General features: G+C 41.0%; 1 protein-coding gene across 6 annotated transcripts in view; it reads left to right on the top strand.

The window, feature by feature from the left end:
- The window catches only part of Nr5a2 (nuclear receptor subfamily 5 group A member 2), a 141,926-nt gene that overhangs the window by 68,919 nt on the left and 53,169 nt on the right, over nt 1-19,838 (top strand). For all 6 annotated transcript variants that reach the window (XM_003474704.4, XM_013158114.3, XM_023567185.2 and 3 more), the window contains 2 exons: nt 7,573-7,692; nt 17,968-18,115. In XM_003474704.4, the coding sequence (XP_003474752.3) occupies nt 7,573-7,692; nt 17,968-18,115 (268 nt within the window). The remainder of the gene's footprint in view (nt 1-7,572; nt 7,693-17,967; nt 18,116-19,838) is intronic.

The following is a 19,838-nucleotide window of genomic DNA, read 5'->3' as shown; positions in this document are numbered from 1 at the left end:
GCTTTCTAAGAGCAGTCGTGGCAGCAGCAAGTTATGAGAAAGATCCCCACAGCAAACACCATGGTGATTACTGTGGGATCAGGATGCAATGGGACAGCAATTTGATGGGGAAAGCGACCTTTTCTGGGTGGTGGTACTAGGAATTGAACAAAGGTTTTTGCAGTATTGCCAGCTCTTTTTTAATTTTTTGAGACAGGGTCTCAACACGAACTAAACCAGGCTGGGCTCAAACTTGTGGTCTTCCTGCCTCAGTCTCCCAGAGTGATAGGAGACTATGCCATCCCTTGCATCCTGGTGAGAAAGGACCACTTACAGAAAGCATCTCCATCTTTCATGATAGGGCCTCCATAGAAACAGACAATGTCTGTTTGGGTACCTCAGTGTAAACTATACAGGTTGCCATGGTTTCCACTCTGCTGGCAGCACTGTGCCCTCCTCCTAGGCAGTAGCATCAGCAAGAAGGCTGGCTAGGAAGCTCTGGTTTGCTGGAGATCATTGAAGGAAAGTCTCTAGCGAATTTGGGAGAGGTCCGTGTCCAGAGAAATAGCATAAGCAAAATGAATAATCCGAGTAACTGCATATGTGATGGATTACAGTGAGAGGGAAGAATACGTTGGCTATCCTGGTCCTAGATTCTGAGAGACTGTCAGTCTTGACCAAATGGGAAAGGAGATGAGTGAAAATCCCAAAGGAGTTGGTGGCAGTGGGAGAGAAGAGGCAGGTGTCTTGTACTTAACACCCCCTCTGCCTCCTGTTTCCCGGTCTGAGAGTTCAGATGCCAAAATGCAAAGTCCTTTTTTGCTCCACTGGGGAAAATGGGGCAAGGATAGCTCAGCTCCTGCAAAGTGCTGATAGACAGATCTTTGTATTGTGGAACAAGAGCAGTGCGGTTAGAAGCACACTGGCGTCTCTTGCTGTTATCTCGGAGTGGGGAAGAACTTGGCGGTTGTAAATCTATTGGGCATTGCAGCAATTGACTGGGGAGTTTCACTGGCTGTGAGTTCTCTTGTACGGTATTGTTCTTAGTGCTTGTTTAATCATTGTTAATGTGAAATCATTTTTTCTTGGACTTTGTAGCAGTTTATTATAGAGGTTTCGATAATCACCAGTGTTCTTTATAAAAACGCAAAAGAAGGAAAACAGTGCGGTGTCTTTTTTGCCTACAGCAGCTTTTCATTGAGGTTTCTTGAGTTGACTTGGATTTTGGGGAGTGTCATTTTTTTCTTGCTACTTGTGGATATGCTTCAGTAATGTTGTCCTTGTCTCTGAAGTAAATGATGATCGACCTTCAGGGATTTTTTTCTTTTTACTAGAAAAAAAAAAAGTAGCTGGGCCTCATTTACAGTGATTTGAAGAATCTTCAAGTCATTTGTTTTCAAATTATACTTTGGAACCGCTGAGAAGAAAAACATGCACTTGCATGTGCGCGTGCGCACGTGTGTGTGTGTGTGTGTGTGTGTGTGTGTGTGTGTGTGCATGCATGCGTTCATGTGTGCATCTTTAAGGGGCTCTGCACAGTGAAGCATTGCTTAAACAGACCCTTGTCTGAACCCCAGAAATCCCTGCAAGCCACAGACGGGGGTGAAGTCCTGGTGAGCTTTAGCACACTGGATGGTAAGGGGCTCACACCTCTGTCTCGCCTATTAGGGTGTGAGTCTCCAGGCCTCACCCCACCCCAGCAGTACTAGGGATTGAGCCCAAGGCAGTCACTGAGCTGCACCACTACCCCCCCCGACCTATTTTTTCTTTTGTGACAGAGTCTCGCTGAGTTTGAACTTGAGGAGTGTGAATTCTTGAAGACAGAAACCGTCTCTTAGTTACCTGTTGCATCCACATTTCTAACAGCAAGGGGCTGGCACATCGAGTCTCATGGTCAGAAATAAGATGTGGGTTTACTTTTTCTTGCAACTACCAGTCTAATTCAGGAGAATGCTTTCCTGAAACTGTCTTATTTAACGCCTGGCCACTAGATTCATGATACCAGTTTCCCAAAGCTTCTGTAGAAGGAAAGTGGAAGGACAGCTCACTGGCTGAATTGTTCAAAGGTCACAGGAAGGAGGCAGCAGAAAAGTTGCTAAGTTGATGTGGGTTTGAGAAAGTGCTACACATTTGTCTCCTAATTGTCTAATCACCCTCGGTATGAGAGCGCTCACATCTCTAATGATTAACATTCTGGGTTGTGGAGAGTACTGTGTGATAACAGTATCAGAACTGTATTCCTTTAAGCTCTCGTCTGTAATAACATTGTAAATAGTTTCTCTCGTGAGTAACCAGGATTCTGAGATAAGGCCTTTTTTATAACAGCTGATAACTGGGATTATATGATGGGGTATTGCTGTGATACATTATGGGAATTATACTCCACTGGTCCCCTTCATGGGCTCCCCAAATGCCACTCTATAAATTGCTCATCAATAGCATTAATACCAGGAGAATCACTCCAAGGAAGTAGATTACTTTCTCCTCTTCGCTCTGGCTGACACCCCTTAAAACTGGTTCCTTTTTTATTTGTTTGTTTGGTTTTTGAGATAATCTGAGCCATGTTGTTCAGGCTGGTCTTGAACTTTCAGCAATCCTCCTGCCTCAGCTTCCCAAGAACTGGGATTATAGGTATGCATCACCTTGCCTGGCAAAACTGTTTTCTAAAGAAAAAAATCTTCACAAAGCTCCTGTTTCTCATGTAGGTATAGGGAACAAGTTGGCCATCAGTTTTACCCTGTCCTTATTCATAGCACAGCACAAAAACCATATGATCCACAGGACTGCAAAGCTGCGCATGCACCAATTTCAAGGTGACATAAAGTATCACATAACCAATTATGGGAAATAATGAAATGGAATATTAGTGCGGAAAACCTCTGCAGAGAGTGTTCAAACAAGGAATCAATTGCTCAGGAGCAGTGTTAAAACTACAATCATTCAGGGAGTCCACCCAGGGGTCTTTAGCAAAGGCCAGCAGTTAGAGCAGACCTGTGGGGCACTGGGAGAAGGGTCCAGGCACTATTATTAGAGATCTTCTTTTTGAGCACATGAATAGCACAGCATATAAAAAAAGAAGTGCTAGTTATGGGAAGCAAACATGATCCATTTTACTTATTTGCACAATTTTGAAGGAAGCAGAGGAAATGGAAAAGATGCAGATTCTAGAAGTGTATCCACAACATTCTAAAAGAAAAGGTGTTCTTTGTTTTATTTTATTTCTTTACGGGTACCAAAGTTTTATTAAAGGTAGGAAAAAGTTGGCTCTTAGAGTGAGTTTGGGCCAAGTAAAAGTAGGAAAAGTGTACCCTACAGCATGCACTGTAGCCCAATTTTTATTTTATGCTTTGAACATGATTTAATTGTGGCAAACTCTGTTACCATGTGATACAAGAAATGCAGGGACCATGTAATGTAAATGAATAGGAAAGCCTTGCTGAGATATAGAGCCAGGAAATATGCTTCTCCTTAATGTCCACTTGCCTTTTCTTCTCCACTTAGACAGAAAATACTCTCTTGGTGCTTTCAGTTTTCTACCTCCAAAAGGAGGATCATAAATTTCCTTGCTGTCATTATGCTGCAATCCCTTTATGCATCCATAAATGGACTTAACGAGCATCTCCTCCCCACCCACATGGAAATTCTGTGTAGCATTAACATGTGTGGTTATGGTTTCTGGAGAAATGATCTCAAAGTACAACATTTTGGGCTTTCTTGAAAGGAATGGTAAATAAATAACTATGCTTGATTATAGGATGAAAAATGAATGAAATCAGATTCTCATCATAGACTAATAAGTCTGAAATAAGATACTGTATGAGAATATAATAAAACTCAGAAGGGCAAAGTGCACTTATTATGAATTCCTCCTTACCTCTGAGAGGAGCGTTCCAGGCATCTGCTCTGAGTGCTGAGACGTGTGCATTGCTGGGTCACCAGGCCACAGCTCGTCAGGTCAGCTGTGTGCAGAGAAGGGTTGGGTAAGGCTACGTGAGCAGCTGTGTGAGGACCCGGATGAGCAGCATCACCCGATACTCTGCAGACCACCCTGTAAGGAGGGACATGAACTTGGGCTGTCAACTCAGCCACTCGATAGTGGTCAGCTGAGTCTTCTCCCCAGTGGAAGTCATTGTCACACAGGTGGGGACTATAGTCACACTGCTTACTGTGTGCCCCAGAGCACCTACACATACCAAGTATTTGGCTCTGGAAACATGGCTACTGGCTGAACAACATTATTTTCATGAGAACAGTCTTACTGGTTTGTGTGTTTCTGATGGCAATAGCTTGGGGGTTTCTTTTGCTAATCATGAGACTTAGATGGTAGCTTTAGTCTCTGCAATTGCTTTTTTTCCTTCCACAAAGAACTTTCCAGTGTGGAGTCTCTGTCTGTTATTTTTCATTTGTACATGGGCTTTCTCACCTATTATCTCACAGAAAGACCCGCTTCACACATTTTTAGGTGAGAAAATAATGCTCGAGAATTAAGTGACTCAGCCAAGCTCTCACAGACAAAGGGTGAAGATCTGTGCCTCGAGTCCTTGCTTTCTTCCATGCTCAATGTTCTCCTTCCACGACCTCTTACCCCCACGAAAGTGTTAGTGGCAACTACCCAGAGTCCAGCGACGGTCTCTTTAAAGTGAACTTGTCCTGATGAATCTGATCATTAAGTACTGTGCATATGTGCTAGTAAAGATTAAAAAGTTAATTTATTAAAATGATTGAAATTTAGTCTAGAAAATGTTAGGGCTTTTATTTATTTACTTGTTTAGTTTTGCAGTACTAGGGATATGAACCCAGGGTTTTCACATTGAGCTATGTCCTTAGGGCTGTTTATTTTTCATTTTGAGACACAGTCTTGCCAAGACTCTGCTCTAAGACTCTGCTAAGTCTTATTAAGTTGCCCAGGATTCGTTCAAACTTATGATCCTCCTACCTCAGCCTTCCAGAGTGCCGGGATTTATAATACATGCACTAAGATAAAAATTCTAGGGCCCCTGGATGTAATTTGGAGACAGCCTAAATCTTGAGAAGAAAGAGAATTCTTTAGGAAAGACCAGATACTTCTCTAAGACCCCATTTTTCTCTCTTTTTGCCCTTCCAATCAGATTTTATTGGTACAACTTAAATATAGGTCATGATCACATTCATCATGGAGAATGTGTTCCTGTACGTGATATAACTTGTTTTCCCCTTCTCCTACCCTCCCTTCATCCCTTTCTCTCCCTATTTCCAAAAGCTTTGTTTCCATTTTTTCCTTTACTCATTTTTTTCCTTTTCCTTTCCTTTCTTTCCCCTTCCCCTCTCCCTGTTCCCCTTCCCATTCGAACATTTTTTTCCTATTTCACATTATCTATTATACATCTTGGTCCTTATTTACACTTTTAGTTTCTCATGCCAAAGAAACAATGTGGCAAGGTGTCCAGTTTATTTCACTTAAGAGTATGTCATCAGGGTGTGTCATTTCCCCAGAAATGCCTTTAGTACATTCTTCTTTATGGCTGAGTAGTACTCCACTGTATATTTTTAAAACCACATCTTTATCCATTCACTAGTTGATGGGCACTTGGGTTGTTTCTAAGATTTGGCAATTACAAACTGAGCTGCTGTAAATATAGGTGTGAATATATCACTGTGGCATGCTGATTTTAATTCTTTTGGAAAGATACCCAGGAGGGTAGTGACTGAATCAAAAGAACCTGTGGTCCTAGTTTTTTGAGGAATCTTCACACTGATTTCCAGTGTTTGTACCAGTCCACACTCCCCCAACAGTGGAGAAGGGTTCTTTTTTTTTGCCACAGCCCCACCAGCATGTGTTATTGGTTGATTTCTTGATAATGGCTATTCTTTCTGGGGTGAGATAAGGCCCTATTTTCTCATCTGAAAATTGAATGTAATGGTACCAGTTCTGCTATCTTCAAAAGGATATTCTGCCATTCAAATATAAGCTAATGCACAACACTTGCTAAAGATATTCCACAGCACACAAACTTCAGGTGTTAGTCTTACTAACTTACAGTCTACATCTAAACAGGGCTTGGGTATACCAGGTTTTTGCTGGGTTTAAACCCCAAAGAGAAGAGTGAACTGTTACAGAAAGCCATGCAAAGGGCCGGTATTCTCTGCACATTTACACCGTGGCTGTGTGGACTGCACATGAGATAGGTTTTGTTCTGACTGAATGCAGACTTCCTGGAGGAAAGGTGGCACCCACACAGTGTGCCCGCTGTGGCACAGCAGCTCCCATTCTCATCTTCACAGCTGTCCTGGAAAGGGGAATCTCTTCTTGGTCCACGTTTTTAGGTGACCATGCTGAAGTTTAGGGAGTTTGTGGTAAAATTGTCTGAATCATAAAAACAGGTGCAGGTCAACACCAGCAACACGCTTGGCCGTTGTCCTGTTCAGATGGCAGCGCGGTCGCCCTCAGGCAACACTGGGGACACAGTGGTGGTGCTCTGGCTCCAGAAGCCACTGGGGCTTCTGTTTTAATTTTCTTTTTTTCCTTTCACCCTCTCCATTTGCCAGATGGCAAATATTTAAGAGAGGTGATCAAAAAGCATGGTGAATGCACATTTAGTTAAGTCCCACAGCGGTTAATCCTCCTCAAAATACTCACTTTCATTTCAAACTCATTTACCCATGCTTCTTGCCACTTTCTGAAGCAGGTCTGGAAACTCCCCTCTTGTGAGTGTGTTTAAATTGTACTGTCGGGGATGCCTCAGAGCTCTGACTTGATTCCAAATGTTACAGTGATTTCTGTCACATAGAAACATGGTGGCATGTCCTCAGGTACTTCATTCACCATATCTGGCACTGGGTGACTTGTGGCTCTTCCCCAAAGTCAAAATGACTGAAAGATCATCATTTGAATCTGTTCAGAACATCAAGGTGGCCACAGCAATGCAAGTGAAGACACAAAAGGGCTTCCAGAAGTACTTTAGGAAGTGGAGAGAATCTTGAAAAAAGTGTATTAAAAGCAAGTTAGAGTATTTTGAAGGCGATTAATGGCCATGTGTCTTTTACACTGATTTTTAAATTTTACTTTATTCAGTCTTACTATATAGTTCAGGCTGGCCTCAAATTTTTGTGGTCATCCTTCTGCCTTAGCATCCAAGTGTTAGGATTATAGTCATGCAACACTGTGCCCTGCTGATAAATTAATAAACAAAACAAAAACATTTACTGTGTTTTTTACCCACCTTGGTACAATTTCACTTTAGCATACTTTCAGATACAAGAGCGTTGGCTGCTTGGGGCCATTCTAATGTGGCTGTTGTAGACAGGGTAAAGCACTCACACCTCCCACAACTGTAATAGCCCTGTTAATGCTAAATGCACCAATCTGATGGAATACCTTTTCCTAGAGCTCATGGATTATAAACACCTAGCTTTAAGTACTCATACGTTTCCCAAAAAGTACTTTGCTAAATAAAAATAATGATTTTCACTAGCAGTGTGATGAATTCTGAGCACCTGTACTTTTGGTGATCATTGGTAGAGATTTCCTTTACTTAGTGTTTGCTCTCTCATCTGGCATACAGTATTATGCAAAAACAAAAAGGTCGTGGCTAACCATTCCTTTTTCTATTACAGGTTGATGACCAAATGAAGCTGCTTCAGAATTGCTGGAGTGAGCTCTTAATCCTTGACCACATTTACCGACAAGTGGTGCATGGGAAGGAAGGGTCCATCTTCCTGGTTACTGGGCAACAAGTGAGTATAGTCCACCCCCACCCCCACCCCGCCCCCAGCACCTTGTTATTAAGCATGTCCAGAATGGCAGGAATGTAACTAGGTCAGAAGCACTCTTAGGCTTTGAAAGGAAGAGATTGGCTGCAAGTAATTTAGAAAAGATGACCTGGTACACTCAGTTCCTGCTCTGATGATTACTGATAAACTTGTAAAAGCAAACATAATCGTGAGCTTCGGTTGCTACTTCCAGTCTGTGGGGATGGAAAGTTCTGCTTCCAGAGGTCAGAAAAGTTGCTAAGTCAAATTCAGTGGTTAGTACTGAGTTTTTCCTCGTGAGCTTCTGCATTAACCTGCCCTGTGTGCTTGCTGACAATTTCAAAACCTTAAAATCTGTAGAGTCCTTCACTATGTTGGAATGATATTGGTGGAAGATTGAGTCAGATGTTACCTACAGTCAAAATAATTAATATAAAAACCAGCACATCTAGCTTTCAAGAACCAGCCATTCAAAAAGAAAAAGTTATCATTAAACTGTACTACTTTTTTTTATATTTTGTTCATTCAAGAAAGATTTATTGAACATTCCGTTGTGTACTAGTCACTGATTTAGGGAATTGGCATATGTTAGTGAACAGAAAAAAGAAATCTGCCTATGTTGATAAGCTGACAATCAACAACTTAATAAACACACTGGGCATGGTGACTCATGCCTGTAAGCTGAGGACCCTGAAGGCTGAGGCAGGAGGATTGTGAATTCCAGGCAAGTCTGGGCTATACTGTAGTAAGAATTTGTCTCAAAAACAAAAAAGAAAAATAAATCTTAATTAAACGACTCTGTAATATGTTAGAGGCTGAAGTCCTAGGGAAGGATAGAGAAGGGAAAGCAAGGGAAGGGGAAAAAGGAGAAGAGAGCAGAGGAAAGGGAAGGAAAGGAATCAGGAGGTAAAGGGGAATCTGTACATACTCATGGATGTGTGTTGTGATATGACCCATGAGTCACAGTAGATATTTTGTTTCTATGTTTTATTTTTTGCAGTGTCAGGGTTCAAACCCGGGACCCTGCACTTGCTAAGAAAGCACTTTGCCACTGAGCTACACTCCCTGCCTCTTGGATTGCAGTGTTAAACAGGAGTGGCCATTAGCCCTGCTGAAGAGGTGACATTTGAGCAAAGACTTAAAGAGGGAGACACTATGGAGATAATCTCAGAAAAGAGAGAATCTGTTTAACAGACCTAATATCAGCTGTGCAGGCTACGGACAGATCCTTCCCGCTTCTTCCCCTGTATTCTGCAGCTGATGGATTAGTGGATCCCCATGACTGCTCAGTCTGTCAGGCCAGCCCTGTGCAGGCCACGACCGCCTTGTTCAGCGGCAGTGACTACAGTGCTAGCACTGTGATCTTTTACGTCCAGCCATAAATGTTTATGTGCCGTGAAACCACAGTGGTGCATATTTGGAGATGAAAAGCTGTCTCCACACCATTTGCTGTATTATTAATAAATCACATTTTCCCAATCAAATTAAAGGCAAGCTCTCTTTCGGAGTTTTTGCAGATTGGATCAATTCAACCGTCTCCCATCACTATCTGGTCTTGGCTCTCCCAACCTCTCTGAGCAAAGCTCTCTAGACATGCTGTGCTTTCCAATTGTGTGCAGCATTTTTATCCCGAGACCCAAGCTTTGGAGGCCATGTACCCATTGTCAGAGTCTAATCACTGGGGTCCACACCTCCACCTCCCCTCACCTCGGCCCTCTGCAACCTGCATTAGAAGCACAAGACTCAGCTCACAAATTAATTCAATTTCATTTCCTTCAGAGTTTTAAGGAATAAAATGGGCTTGGACCTTTCCATTCCTGCTCTTTAGAAATATTTCTTCACATTTCATTTTGCCTTAAGTGCTGACCCTGGGTAAAGGTAATTACGATGGAAGAAGTAGAGAAAAGTGCATTTTGTTGCTTCTCTGATTTTCAAAAACGGAACAATCAAGGACTAAGTAGTATCATAGTCTTTAGGATCAATTATTTCTCTTTGTGTGTTGCACCAGAAGAGAAAGAGGGACTGTCCCACTAGAAAACTAGTCTTCCCTGCACACCTTTTTCTATACCCTAAATCTGCCAGCTCCCTTCTTCCCTAAGGTGCTAGAGTTGTGCTACAATCCAGGCAGACTGCTCACCTACTGATGACACCTTGCCATCAGATGTTCTCATTTAGAGTAATTATGGAAGAAATCTTTTTCCTTGGTGAAACAGGCTAGTCAAGGCATTTTGAATGCATATACAGACTTTCTGAAAATGTATATAATGAAGCTAGAAATGCTCCAAATGAAAACTTTTTCAAAGCGTGTGACTTTTCCAACAGAATGAGAAAGATGTCTGATTTTTTTTCTCCTTCCTGGAGATTGCTCCCAGAGCTTCATTCATGGAAGCATATACAAGCAAACCTCCAACACCCAAAAGCCATTTGAAAGCAGGTTGATTCAGATGTAGCTCTTACAGCCCCAATCTATGGAGTATATTAGGCAGATGCTGAATAATGCTGATTGATTATACTCAGTGACACTTATCGTGGCTCTACCTCAATGCTTAACTCAGACTCAGGGCCCCCAGGACCACCTTCGCTGTGTCCCCATGCTTAACTCAGACCCTCTCTTCCTTTCAACTTACTCTCGTGGCTCTGGGATACCAACAGTGTTTTCCAGTAAAAAATCACCTTCCTGCTGCCGCAGTCCATTCTTACAGTTGTGAATAGTTCCATGATGATAAGGACAGGGACACTAGATTTTTAATCAAAACAGCGTCAGGAACACTAATTTTTTTTTGGTACTGGGAGTCAAAACTGCAACCTTGCACTTGCCAGGCAGGTGCTTATGCCACTGAGCTAAGTCCCCGGCAAGTAACACTAATATTAAATTATTTGGTGTACATACCAGTTACAAGAAGGTAAGAAAGGAAGAGCATGTATCAAGTGTAAAAGAGCAATATTCTAAAAAAGATTATTTTGAAAAACAAATATATGGAAATAATGAAAAGGGAAAGAGAAAACCATTTCTCATTGCCATTTGTAAAGCCCACTAATAACTGAGCTGAGGGCCTGGGAATTTAGCTCAGCAGCATAAGGGCCTGCTTGGCAAATACAAGGTTGTGAGTTTGATCACCAGTACCTATTACCACCAAAAATATATATATGCAACTGAGCTATAGGTAGACGTGTTCTTGTCACTAGCACAGACTGCTTGCTCTGGGTCTAAAATGGTATGTGCACACTTAAGTGTGAAATATCATCTGTAGTCTGGTTTGAAGCCAAAACCCTGTGTCTGTGTTCCCATGCAGAATCAACTAACTTTGTCATCCCATGTGAGCAGGTATCTTTTACCTTTCAAGCTTCTGTGTCCTCCGCTGTCCCGTGGAGATGTAACACTGCCCACAGGAGAGAATTATGGGATAGCGTTCTGTAAAGTGCTGACAGTGAGCGTTGGAAGTCACCCAGCTCTAGACTGACACAAGTCTGACATTACTGAAGTCAACTACCTGATAAAGACAATATTACAGCTTTTTGGAGATGAAGATTCAAGATAAAAGGCGATGAAGGAATTGATTCAAGGTCAAAACTCACACTCTAGTCTAGGCACTCTGGCACCCCACCGGGATTTTGGTTTTGCTTAGTTTTTCAGATAGGCTCTGAATATGCTGCCCAGGCTTATCTCAAACTCCTGGGTTCACATGGTACTCCTGTCTCAGCCTCCTGAGTATACTGCATCTTAGAATTTGTATTCAGGCTGACTTTGAACTCATTTTTGTATTCTTAACACCCTTTACTATTTTTCTGAGTAGCTCACAGATACCACATAGCTTCTCTTTGCCACAGGCTTGTAATTTGGTATTTCTATATAATTTATTTCAGTGTGCGAGAGCCTCTGTGGATTCTAAACACAATAATCTTTTTCTCTACTGTTGAAAATAAATGCATGAATTTTTTTGTGGGTTTTTTTTTGGGGGGGGGTGATTTTTTTTGCAGAGGAGCATTTTAAACACACCATAATGGTAAGTTTAAATTTCCCAGAAACAATTTTAATGTGATCACTACTTACTTTTGTGATGCCACTTTAGCATTAAGAAAGAAATTAGTAATGAAACACTCTGGGTCACCTGGACTGGCCATACATCACTGATTTTATTTGTTAATTACTATTTTTATTTATTTTTTACTATGAATCAAACTCAGGACCCTCTCCTTGCCAAGCAGAGACTTGGGCCACTGAACTAAATCCCCAACTCAGCACTGATCTTTCGTGGGCCTTTTCTCTATCAGGTATATGGCCAGGCTCTGCTCTGTTTCCTCTCACCACTTCTCTTAGATAAATAAGGCTGTGAACCCCTGGCACTTGGTGACACACTGTCCTCAGTCAGCTGGGTGGTTAATTCTTTTGTGTTTATGTGGGTGGAATCTATGGCTTTTGAGAGGGTTGCAAGAGCCAAGAAGTCGTCCTTTGGCTGTCTCAGTCAAAACAGCTGAGTGAACACACAAATTCTGTGGTGGAGGGGCACACGGAAAATGCCCTTCTCTGTCAGTTTTCTTTAAGAAAAGCAGTTTTCTTTAGCAAAAGCAACATTAGCCTGTGGAAATTATTAGAAAGCTGAGGTCCAAGTTTCCTTGTGGAGAAAGATCCTTTAGTTTGATCATCAACCACCATCTCTTCCCAAATTAGTTAAGATATTTGATGACTAAATAACTCATTGGTTATGCTGTGGCTACTTAGGTCACTGAAGTCTGTAATTTATGTTTAATTTGTTGCTTTTTGTATTTGCAATTTTATGACATTCAAAATTTTTGTGTTCTTTTAATTAATTTTTTGCACAATGCTTTTGCTCCTTTGTTTTTAATTCCATACAGAGTATTCAACTCTTGCAAACACATTAAAATAATTGGCCTTCTAGGCTAGGGTTTTTAAATAATTGAAAAAAAATGAGTTGGGGTGCAGCTCAGTGGTGGAACATGGGGTTAATGTGCACAGGGCACATGGGGTTGATCTCCATCTTGGGAGGGAAAGAGAGAGACAGAAACAGAGAGAGAGACAGAGAGTGAGAGGGAAAGACACAGAGGGGAGGAGAGGAGAGAAAAGAAAGCCAAGCGATCACTGCAAGTTCAAAGCCAGCTTGGGCTACATGGTGAGTTCAAGGCCAACCTGAATTACAAAATGAAACCGAGTCTCACATAAAAAAGAAATTAAAGAAAAGACAACTCAAATGCTACCACCCTAAGTCAATTGTTTTTGTTAGCATTCTCTCCCAATCTTTGGAAATGATGTATACTTTAAACGAAATTTTCCATTGCTTTATAAAATGAAGTAACCTACCTGCCAGAGAGACATGCTGATCCTCTCCCGGGGATTTGTGTGGGGCTCAAACTGTCAGACAGTGATAAAAGTCTGTTTCTGTGACATACCTTGTCAAGGCCCCAGTGCTGACATCATGGGGAAAATAAATTAAATGGCATTATACCAACGAAGAAGACAGCATTCCCACAAGAAACTTGGTGGGTGCTCATCTGCGAGCGAGGTAGAAACCTTTTCATTTAGTGAAAAACTCTTTCTGACAGCCTGGTAGGTGAAGGGAAATCAAAGATGCAAGGGGTGAAAGATCAGCCAGAGCATCCTAGTCAGCAGTGATAAGAAACACAATCCCTCCAGAACAATGACTGCAGGGATCACCGCTGCATGGCACTTTGCACGTCTGCATGGCACATTGTACAGTGCAGTTTCATAGGTGACACCATAGCCTGAGCTCAGATAAGGAGCACAGAGGTACAGAGGAGGAAGTGTGAGGGTCGGGGCCTTTGAGCTGTCTGATGATTTAGTTCCCATAAGGAAGCGCTTGGCTTGCGGGAAAGAGCCGCTGTGAGTGGGCATACTGCCTGCACACTGACGCGGATCCCAGGGCTTCTGTTCTTTATGAAGAGGCAAGGAATGGCTGGAAGAGGCTTTATCTAGATTCCACAGCACTTCAGCTGCACCCAGAAGTAATACAGTGTGATACTCCTAAATCAATCATCATAAGCTTCCAGGTTGGTGTATAGAATATTTTCAGTTGTTCCATGGTTATTTCTGGAACAAAAGAAAATGTTTATTGAGAATCTTTTAAACTTGTCAAATATTAATAATACGACTTTAAACCTGTCTGTGGCAGCCTCGGGTGGCTTTCTGGCATTTACTAGCTGCTCCACAGTCTGCTGTCCTGTTTCCTGTGAAGGCAGCTTACTGCAATGTGGCAAACTTATTAAGGCAGAGGAGCAGGAAAAAGAGTAGATTGAATTTTTAAAGAGAGGTGAGCCTGCAATCTAACTCAGTGATGGCATGCTTACCTGGCATACCTGAAGCCTGGGCTGAGAAACTGCGGCTTGGAGCTTGAAGACAGGACAGTTTGATACAAAGCATTAAATTTTCTCTTAGGCCTGGTGGCCAGTGAGGTTGCTTAGTAGTTGCTGGCAGAATTGATTCTCTCCCAGACCTAGAGTAATGCGCATGTTACTGCAGAGCACTTCCGGACACCAATGCCCAGCACTGAAATGAGGATCCTGTATTTCACACAAAGCCTTGTTGTTAGTTTTTGTTTCTAGGGGGCAGGAGGTGGGCAAACCTAGGGATTCTCTCTCACTGAGCTACATCACTGCCTATTTTGTTTGTTTTGACATAAGGTCTCACTAAGTAAGACCCTGTTGCCCAGACTGGCCTTGAACTTATGATCTTCTTACCTCAGTCTCCCAAAGTAGCTGGGATTATAGGAATGCACCACTCAGGCTGGTGCACATCATACTTTTTTACTGAAACCTAAAGCATGCTATTATGTTTTAATTATTTTATTTTATTTTTAAATTCTGTCTCTTAAGCATTCACCTAAATATATGCTAAATAGCTGTACTGAGCAAAATACAATAATGACTATAAGTAGCATTCAGCACTGTCAAATCAATTCTGTATGGTTACTATCTTATTTTTATGACAAAAATTGTTTTCTTCTAGTATTTTAAAAAAATACATGCCACATGCACATATCTTTGTGTATTAAATAACAGTAAGGTACTTTGATATGGGGGTCAGATTTTAGGATATAATATTAAAATGACAGACGTAAGTGTACAAGTCATCAAAATTTCAGCAAGTAGATCCAAAAGCAATTTAGCAAAAATTGTTTCTACCTTCACGATGAGTGAAATTTCTCCAAAGGGGACATCAGTTTAGAGTATTTCTTCAACATCTCCCTCGAACCTAATGACACAAAGATTGCATGTAAGAGAGCAATAAATTAATTTTACTAAGTACATAAAAGACAAGGACAGCTACTCATGAGATGAGCACAAATGCTGCATTCGACAATGGAAATATAATTACATTTGTAATAAAACGGAAGGAAGTTGCAGATCTGCGTGTTATTTGAGGAATTAATCAGCCATCCTCCTTCAGAGCTGTGCAGTTTGATAAACTATCCTTGAAAGATATGTTATCAGAACCCCCATTTAGTAAGTACGTTGGAGCCTTCAACTTAGCATGTGAATAAGAGTATGGCTGTAAAGCTTTTGAGGTACCAATTGATCTCCTTAGGTCTGCTCACTCAAGACCTCTTCCTAGGTACATAATACTATGAAACTTAAGATTTCGTTCTGTTACAGTACACTACACTCTCACATGTGAAATTCTGTCCAAACTTACTTAAGAACTGTTGGAACTACATACATATCAAAATTTAATTAACACTGCTTTTTTTGGACTGGATATCAAAGCCAGCACCTTACTTGCTCTAGATAAGCACTCGAGGCTGAACTGCATCTCAAGTTTCCCTATGTTTCCACGTCAGGCAGACTCTTGCTAAGTTGCCTTGAACTTGCCTCTCTCCTATCTCACCCTTCCCAATAGCTGGGATTATAGGCGAGTGCCACCCTGCAGTATTCTTTACTTGATGAATATCATGTATTTGTGTTGTATTTTAATATGATCTTCCTGATTGAGGGCTTACATAGTGACTTTCATTTAAGTCTACCCCTACATATTAAGCTATACCCAGCCTGTTGAGCTGGCCCCAAGCTTAAGTTGGTGGGATTGTTTTGACTAGGATTCTTAGTAATCACAGAAGTAAGAGGCCCCTTCCTGTCTTCATCTAGCTCAGCTGCCTTGTTTAAAGATGACACCAAGGGATGGAGATGCTGTCTGCATTGCCCAAGCCCTTTCTTGGCTCACCAGGGGCCACACTGGTCAGATCTGTCCTGACCAGCTCTGTTCAGCCACTGCCACCTCCTCAGGCCTTGCTCTCACTGGCTTGTCGAGTCCATTTGTCCCTATGGGATCTGTATTACAGGTTCAGGATGGGAGCTAGAAGTATTTTGGATCTCAGATTTTTTTTTAGATTTTGGAACATTTGCACATCCATAATGATATCTTAGGCATGGAACCAAAGTTTAAACACAATCTTCCTTGATAATTTCATGTAGTATCTTTAGCGAGTTTATGATTTGACAGCAGCCTGTCCCATGAAGTCAGGTGGGAAATTCTTGTGGGGTCACATTGGCACTCAAAACAATTCAGATTTTGGAGCATTTTGGATTTCAGTTTTTCGAACTGAGTATATCTGCCTATATTATTACCTCAAGACTTGGGCAGGTTTTAAGGAATTTAGAGCATTAGGCACTGTTTTTAAGTAGGAGGATCCTTCCCAAGGTGGAAAGTTCCCCTGTATGAGAGGTGGCAGGACAACTGGTGTCACATTGAGCCTTGGGCAAGGGCTCCTGCTGTGCCCTGCAGAGCATGACAGCCTGTCTTGTCTTCCAGCCTAGGGTTCAGGCTGCCTGGCATTCATTCCAACCACTTTACACATTCTAACAGAGAATCCAAAGCAGCTCTTTGGATGCTTGATGTTTGCATTTAGGAGGCAGATGCCAACCCGTGGATGGACAGAGCAGTAGGACAGTGTGGTGCTTGACTCAGGAGCTTTCCTAGAACACATATTATTAACTGTGGCTTTTTCATGCATAGTTGACTCTCTGTAAACTGATTGACACCTTTGGGGGCCATCTTTCCACTGACTCATAATTTTCCTCACTCTCAAAAAAGGTTTCTGTACACCCAGTATTCTCTAGTTAAAGCTGAAAATTCAACTCATCATATTTACACAATAAAAAAAATCTATTCTGCCTTGTTTTTAATTGCAAATTCTACTCAGGGGACTAGTTCTCCTGCTTAGGAGGCAGCCCCGTGCCTTCTCCTAGAGATTCAAGCACAGTCAATTATGGTAATGAAATGTCAATAAATATAAAAATTTAATACAGTCTGCTCTGGGTGAGTGGCAGATGAGGACTTGCCTTCCAGACAAATTTGCTGCTGCTGCAAATATTAAATGCACCTAAAAGAGTATCTGGTTGCCTGAGAGCTCTCCAGGAAAATAAGGGTGGGCACAAGCATCAGGTACCAAGCGGGCTTTCCCATTATGCTGTAAGTGCAGCTGCAAAGTCAGTACCACTGACAGCACCTCCAGCATCTTAACTTATATAGATGGAGCTTCTGTGTCCCATGAATACCCTAACACGGGTGCCTTATTGCACTTTTTTTAAGAAAAGGGAAATAATAAGCCTTCTCTTACTCTTACAACTCCTTTGCTGTCCTTAAAGGGAGATGTATTAATTTGATGGGCTCTGATGTAATCACCTGAAACTAACAATTTTACATCATAAGTTTTAAGGAAGCAGCACACTAAAGAATGCTTAAAATACGATATTTTGGTCATCCCCAAGCTTGACTACATTTTCCCTGATTGCATTAAAATGTAGCCTTTCTGAGGCTACATTGAGGCTACATTATATGCACAATGGGAATGTATCTCTGCTTTTATTTTCTTCATATACTATTTAGTGTCATTGTGTATTTTCAGAGTGATGTCTTGGGTTCAATTCTTGTGGACAGTATCTTATTCTATCAATGAATTTTAAGAATTAAAAATGTTTATTGTGACAATGTAATTTCATATATATGTATGTGTGTATGTATATGTGTGTGTGTGTGTATATATATATATGTATGTATATATAATTGTAACATTCCCATTCTCTACAAAGCTCATCACATGATTAGGTTTATCAGAATAATTGTGATTGTATTCTGTTAATAGACTGTATCAGAAATGCCTTTCAAGAGGAAACCCTCCTCTGTTGTTAGTCTGTGTTGCAGCATGGCAGTACCCATGCTTCTTGATTTCAAGTGCTATGTGTATTTCTGATTGTGACACTAGTGCTTATAATCATGATTCTGTGTTGCAGGTGGACTATTCTATAATAGCATCACAAGCTGGCGCCACCCTCAACAACCTCATGAGTCACGCGCAGGAGCTAGTGGCAAAACTTCGGTCCATACAGCTTGATCAGCGAGAGTTTGTTTGTCTAAAGTTCTTGGTGCTCTTTAGTGTAGGTAAGAAAAAAAATGTTCTCATACTAAGTACAATCAAATATTTCTAAGTGGGGCCAAATATTGAGTGTCTTCAAGTCTATAGTTATGGTTTTGTCCTATCAAGATGGTGCCTTTTCTTTCAAATCATGAACTCTTCAAACACGAATATGTCTTCCTATATATTTTTACATGATTCTTAGCCTTTCGGTGGCTAGGTTGGGGTTTGGAAAAGGAGTTAATTCGGTTGGAGTCCTGGGTTTTCTTCCATAATGGGCAGATAATCAACAGCCAAGTAAACATATGATAGATTAGCAAAGATAACTTAGGGGCAACATATGGTATCAGAGTTTAGCCATCTTTCTGCTATTGATTGTTTCTGTGCACGTTTTGTTTCATCTTGCTACGTAGTGCTGCTTTTATTCTTCTAAAATATGGATAGTAATTAAAAGCTTGTTTTTAAAATCTATATCAGGATTAACCAGAGCGTGTTTATAACCAGATGTACCCCAATGCAAGTATAAAAGGTGACAGTTGTCAAGAGGAAAGATGCTTCTTTAGCAAAGCTTTAGAGAAGAAAGATAACTAAGCAAGACAGATTAGCTAAATCAAGGTTCTCAGTGAGCCAGTGGAGAAAAATCACCACTGATTGGAATAAAAAAAGGATTAAGGAGATGGATTTTTATTGACTTCAAAGGAACAGATTTTTCTGCCTGTCCCTTGCTTGATTTCTGTATTTTGTTGGCTTAATAAAGCCAACTTAAATAAACTTTTTGCCAAGTCCATTTATTCCTCATTGGCAGACAGCTGAGGGAGGCAACTTCCCTTGACTGAAAAAAAAATGCAGAAATCAGATTTACCAACATGTGTTTTTTCTTTAGTCTTCAGTTATAAGATAGTTGCAAATTCAGATCCTAAGAAATAAAACAATAAAACAAACTGCAAAGTAAAACAGATGTGTCTGCTCTCTAAATTGGGCACTTTAAATTAAAAATTCCTCTTGACAGCACTGCACAACTGTTGCTAATAAAGGAATAGTCTGAAGTAATAGAAACAGCTAATTTTTCACATCTAGTCAACATTTAAAATAAAAAGAACATTTTCATATTTTGGAAAGTGCGATAAATATAGCAAAAAAAAAGTTACAGAAAATTTAAAAAGACAACAGAATTTTATAGATGTGGTGTTCAAAAGTTTGCAGTACCAGGACTAGATCCTGTGTGGTTTCTGCATTTGCCACACTAATCAGGAAAGTTCCATTCAAGTCAGTCTGTGCGTGGGATCCACCAAGCGCTTTTAGCAAGCCCAGGGTATGTAGGCATGGGCCCGTGGGCCAGAATCTCATGACCACTCTGGCTTGTGGCAAATCTTAGCCTTTTCAACTGGTATGTTTGCTCAGTAATTAAATGGAAAATGTGGTAATGTATGTGTCAGAAGTCTTATAGCATTTCAGTGATAAAATATTTAGAGAGAGTCATCTCACTTCAAAGGTATTTTAAATTAGCTAACGAACTGTGTGATATTTGAAGATGTACATATTAGGCATGAACCATCCTTAGTTCTCATCACTTTTATGTTGGCCCTCAGCATTTCTCAAAACTATTCTATTCTCTGCCAGTTGGGGGTGGATCCTTTAGATTTTCAACCTTTGAACCTTACAAATTATCTACCTGAATGATGGCATTTACTGAACCTCAATCACACACTCTCTCACTTAAGGAGTGTCTTGACTGTTTCAGGACTGTAG

This window comes from Cavia porcellus, unplaced genomic scaffold (assembly GCF_034190915.1).
Source record: "Cavia porcellus strain 051 isolate PalLab524CR breed Dunkin Hartley unplaced genomic scaffold, mCavPor4.1 scaffold_29, whole genome shotgun sequence".
Lineage (NCBI taxonomy): Eukaryota > Metazoa > Chordata > Mammalia > Rodentia > Caviidae > Cavia > Cavia porcellus.
This window is presented reverse-complemented; position numbering and strand designations above follow the sequence as displayed.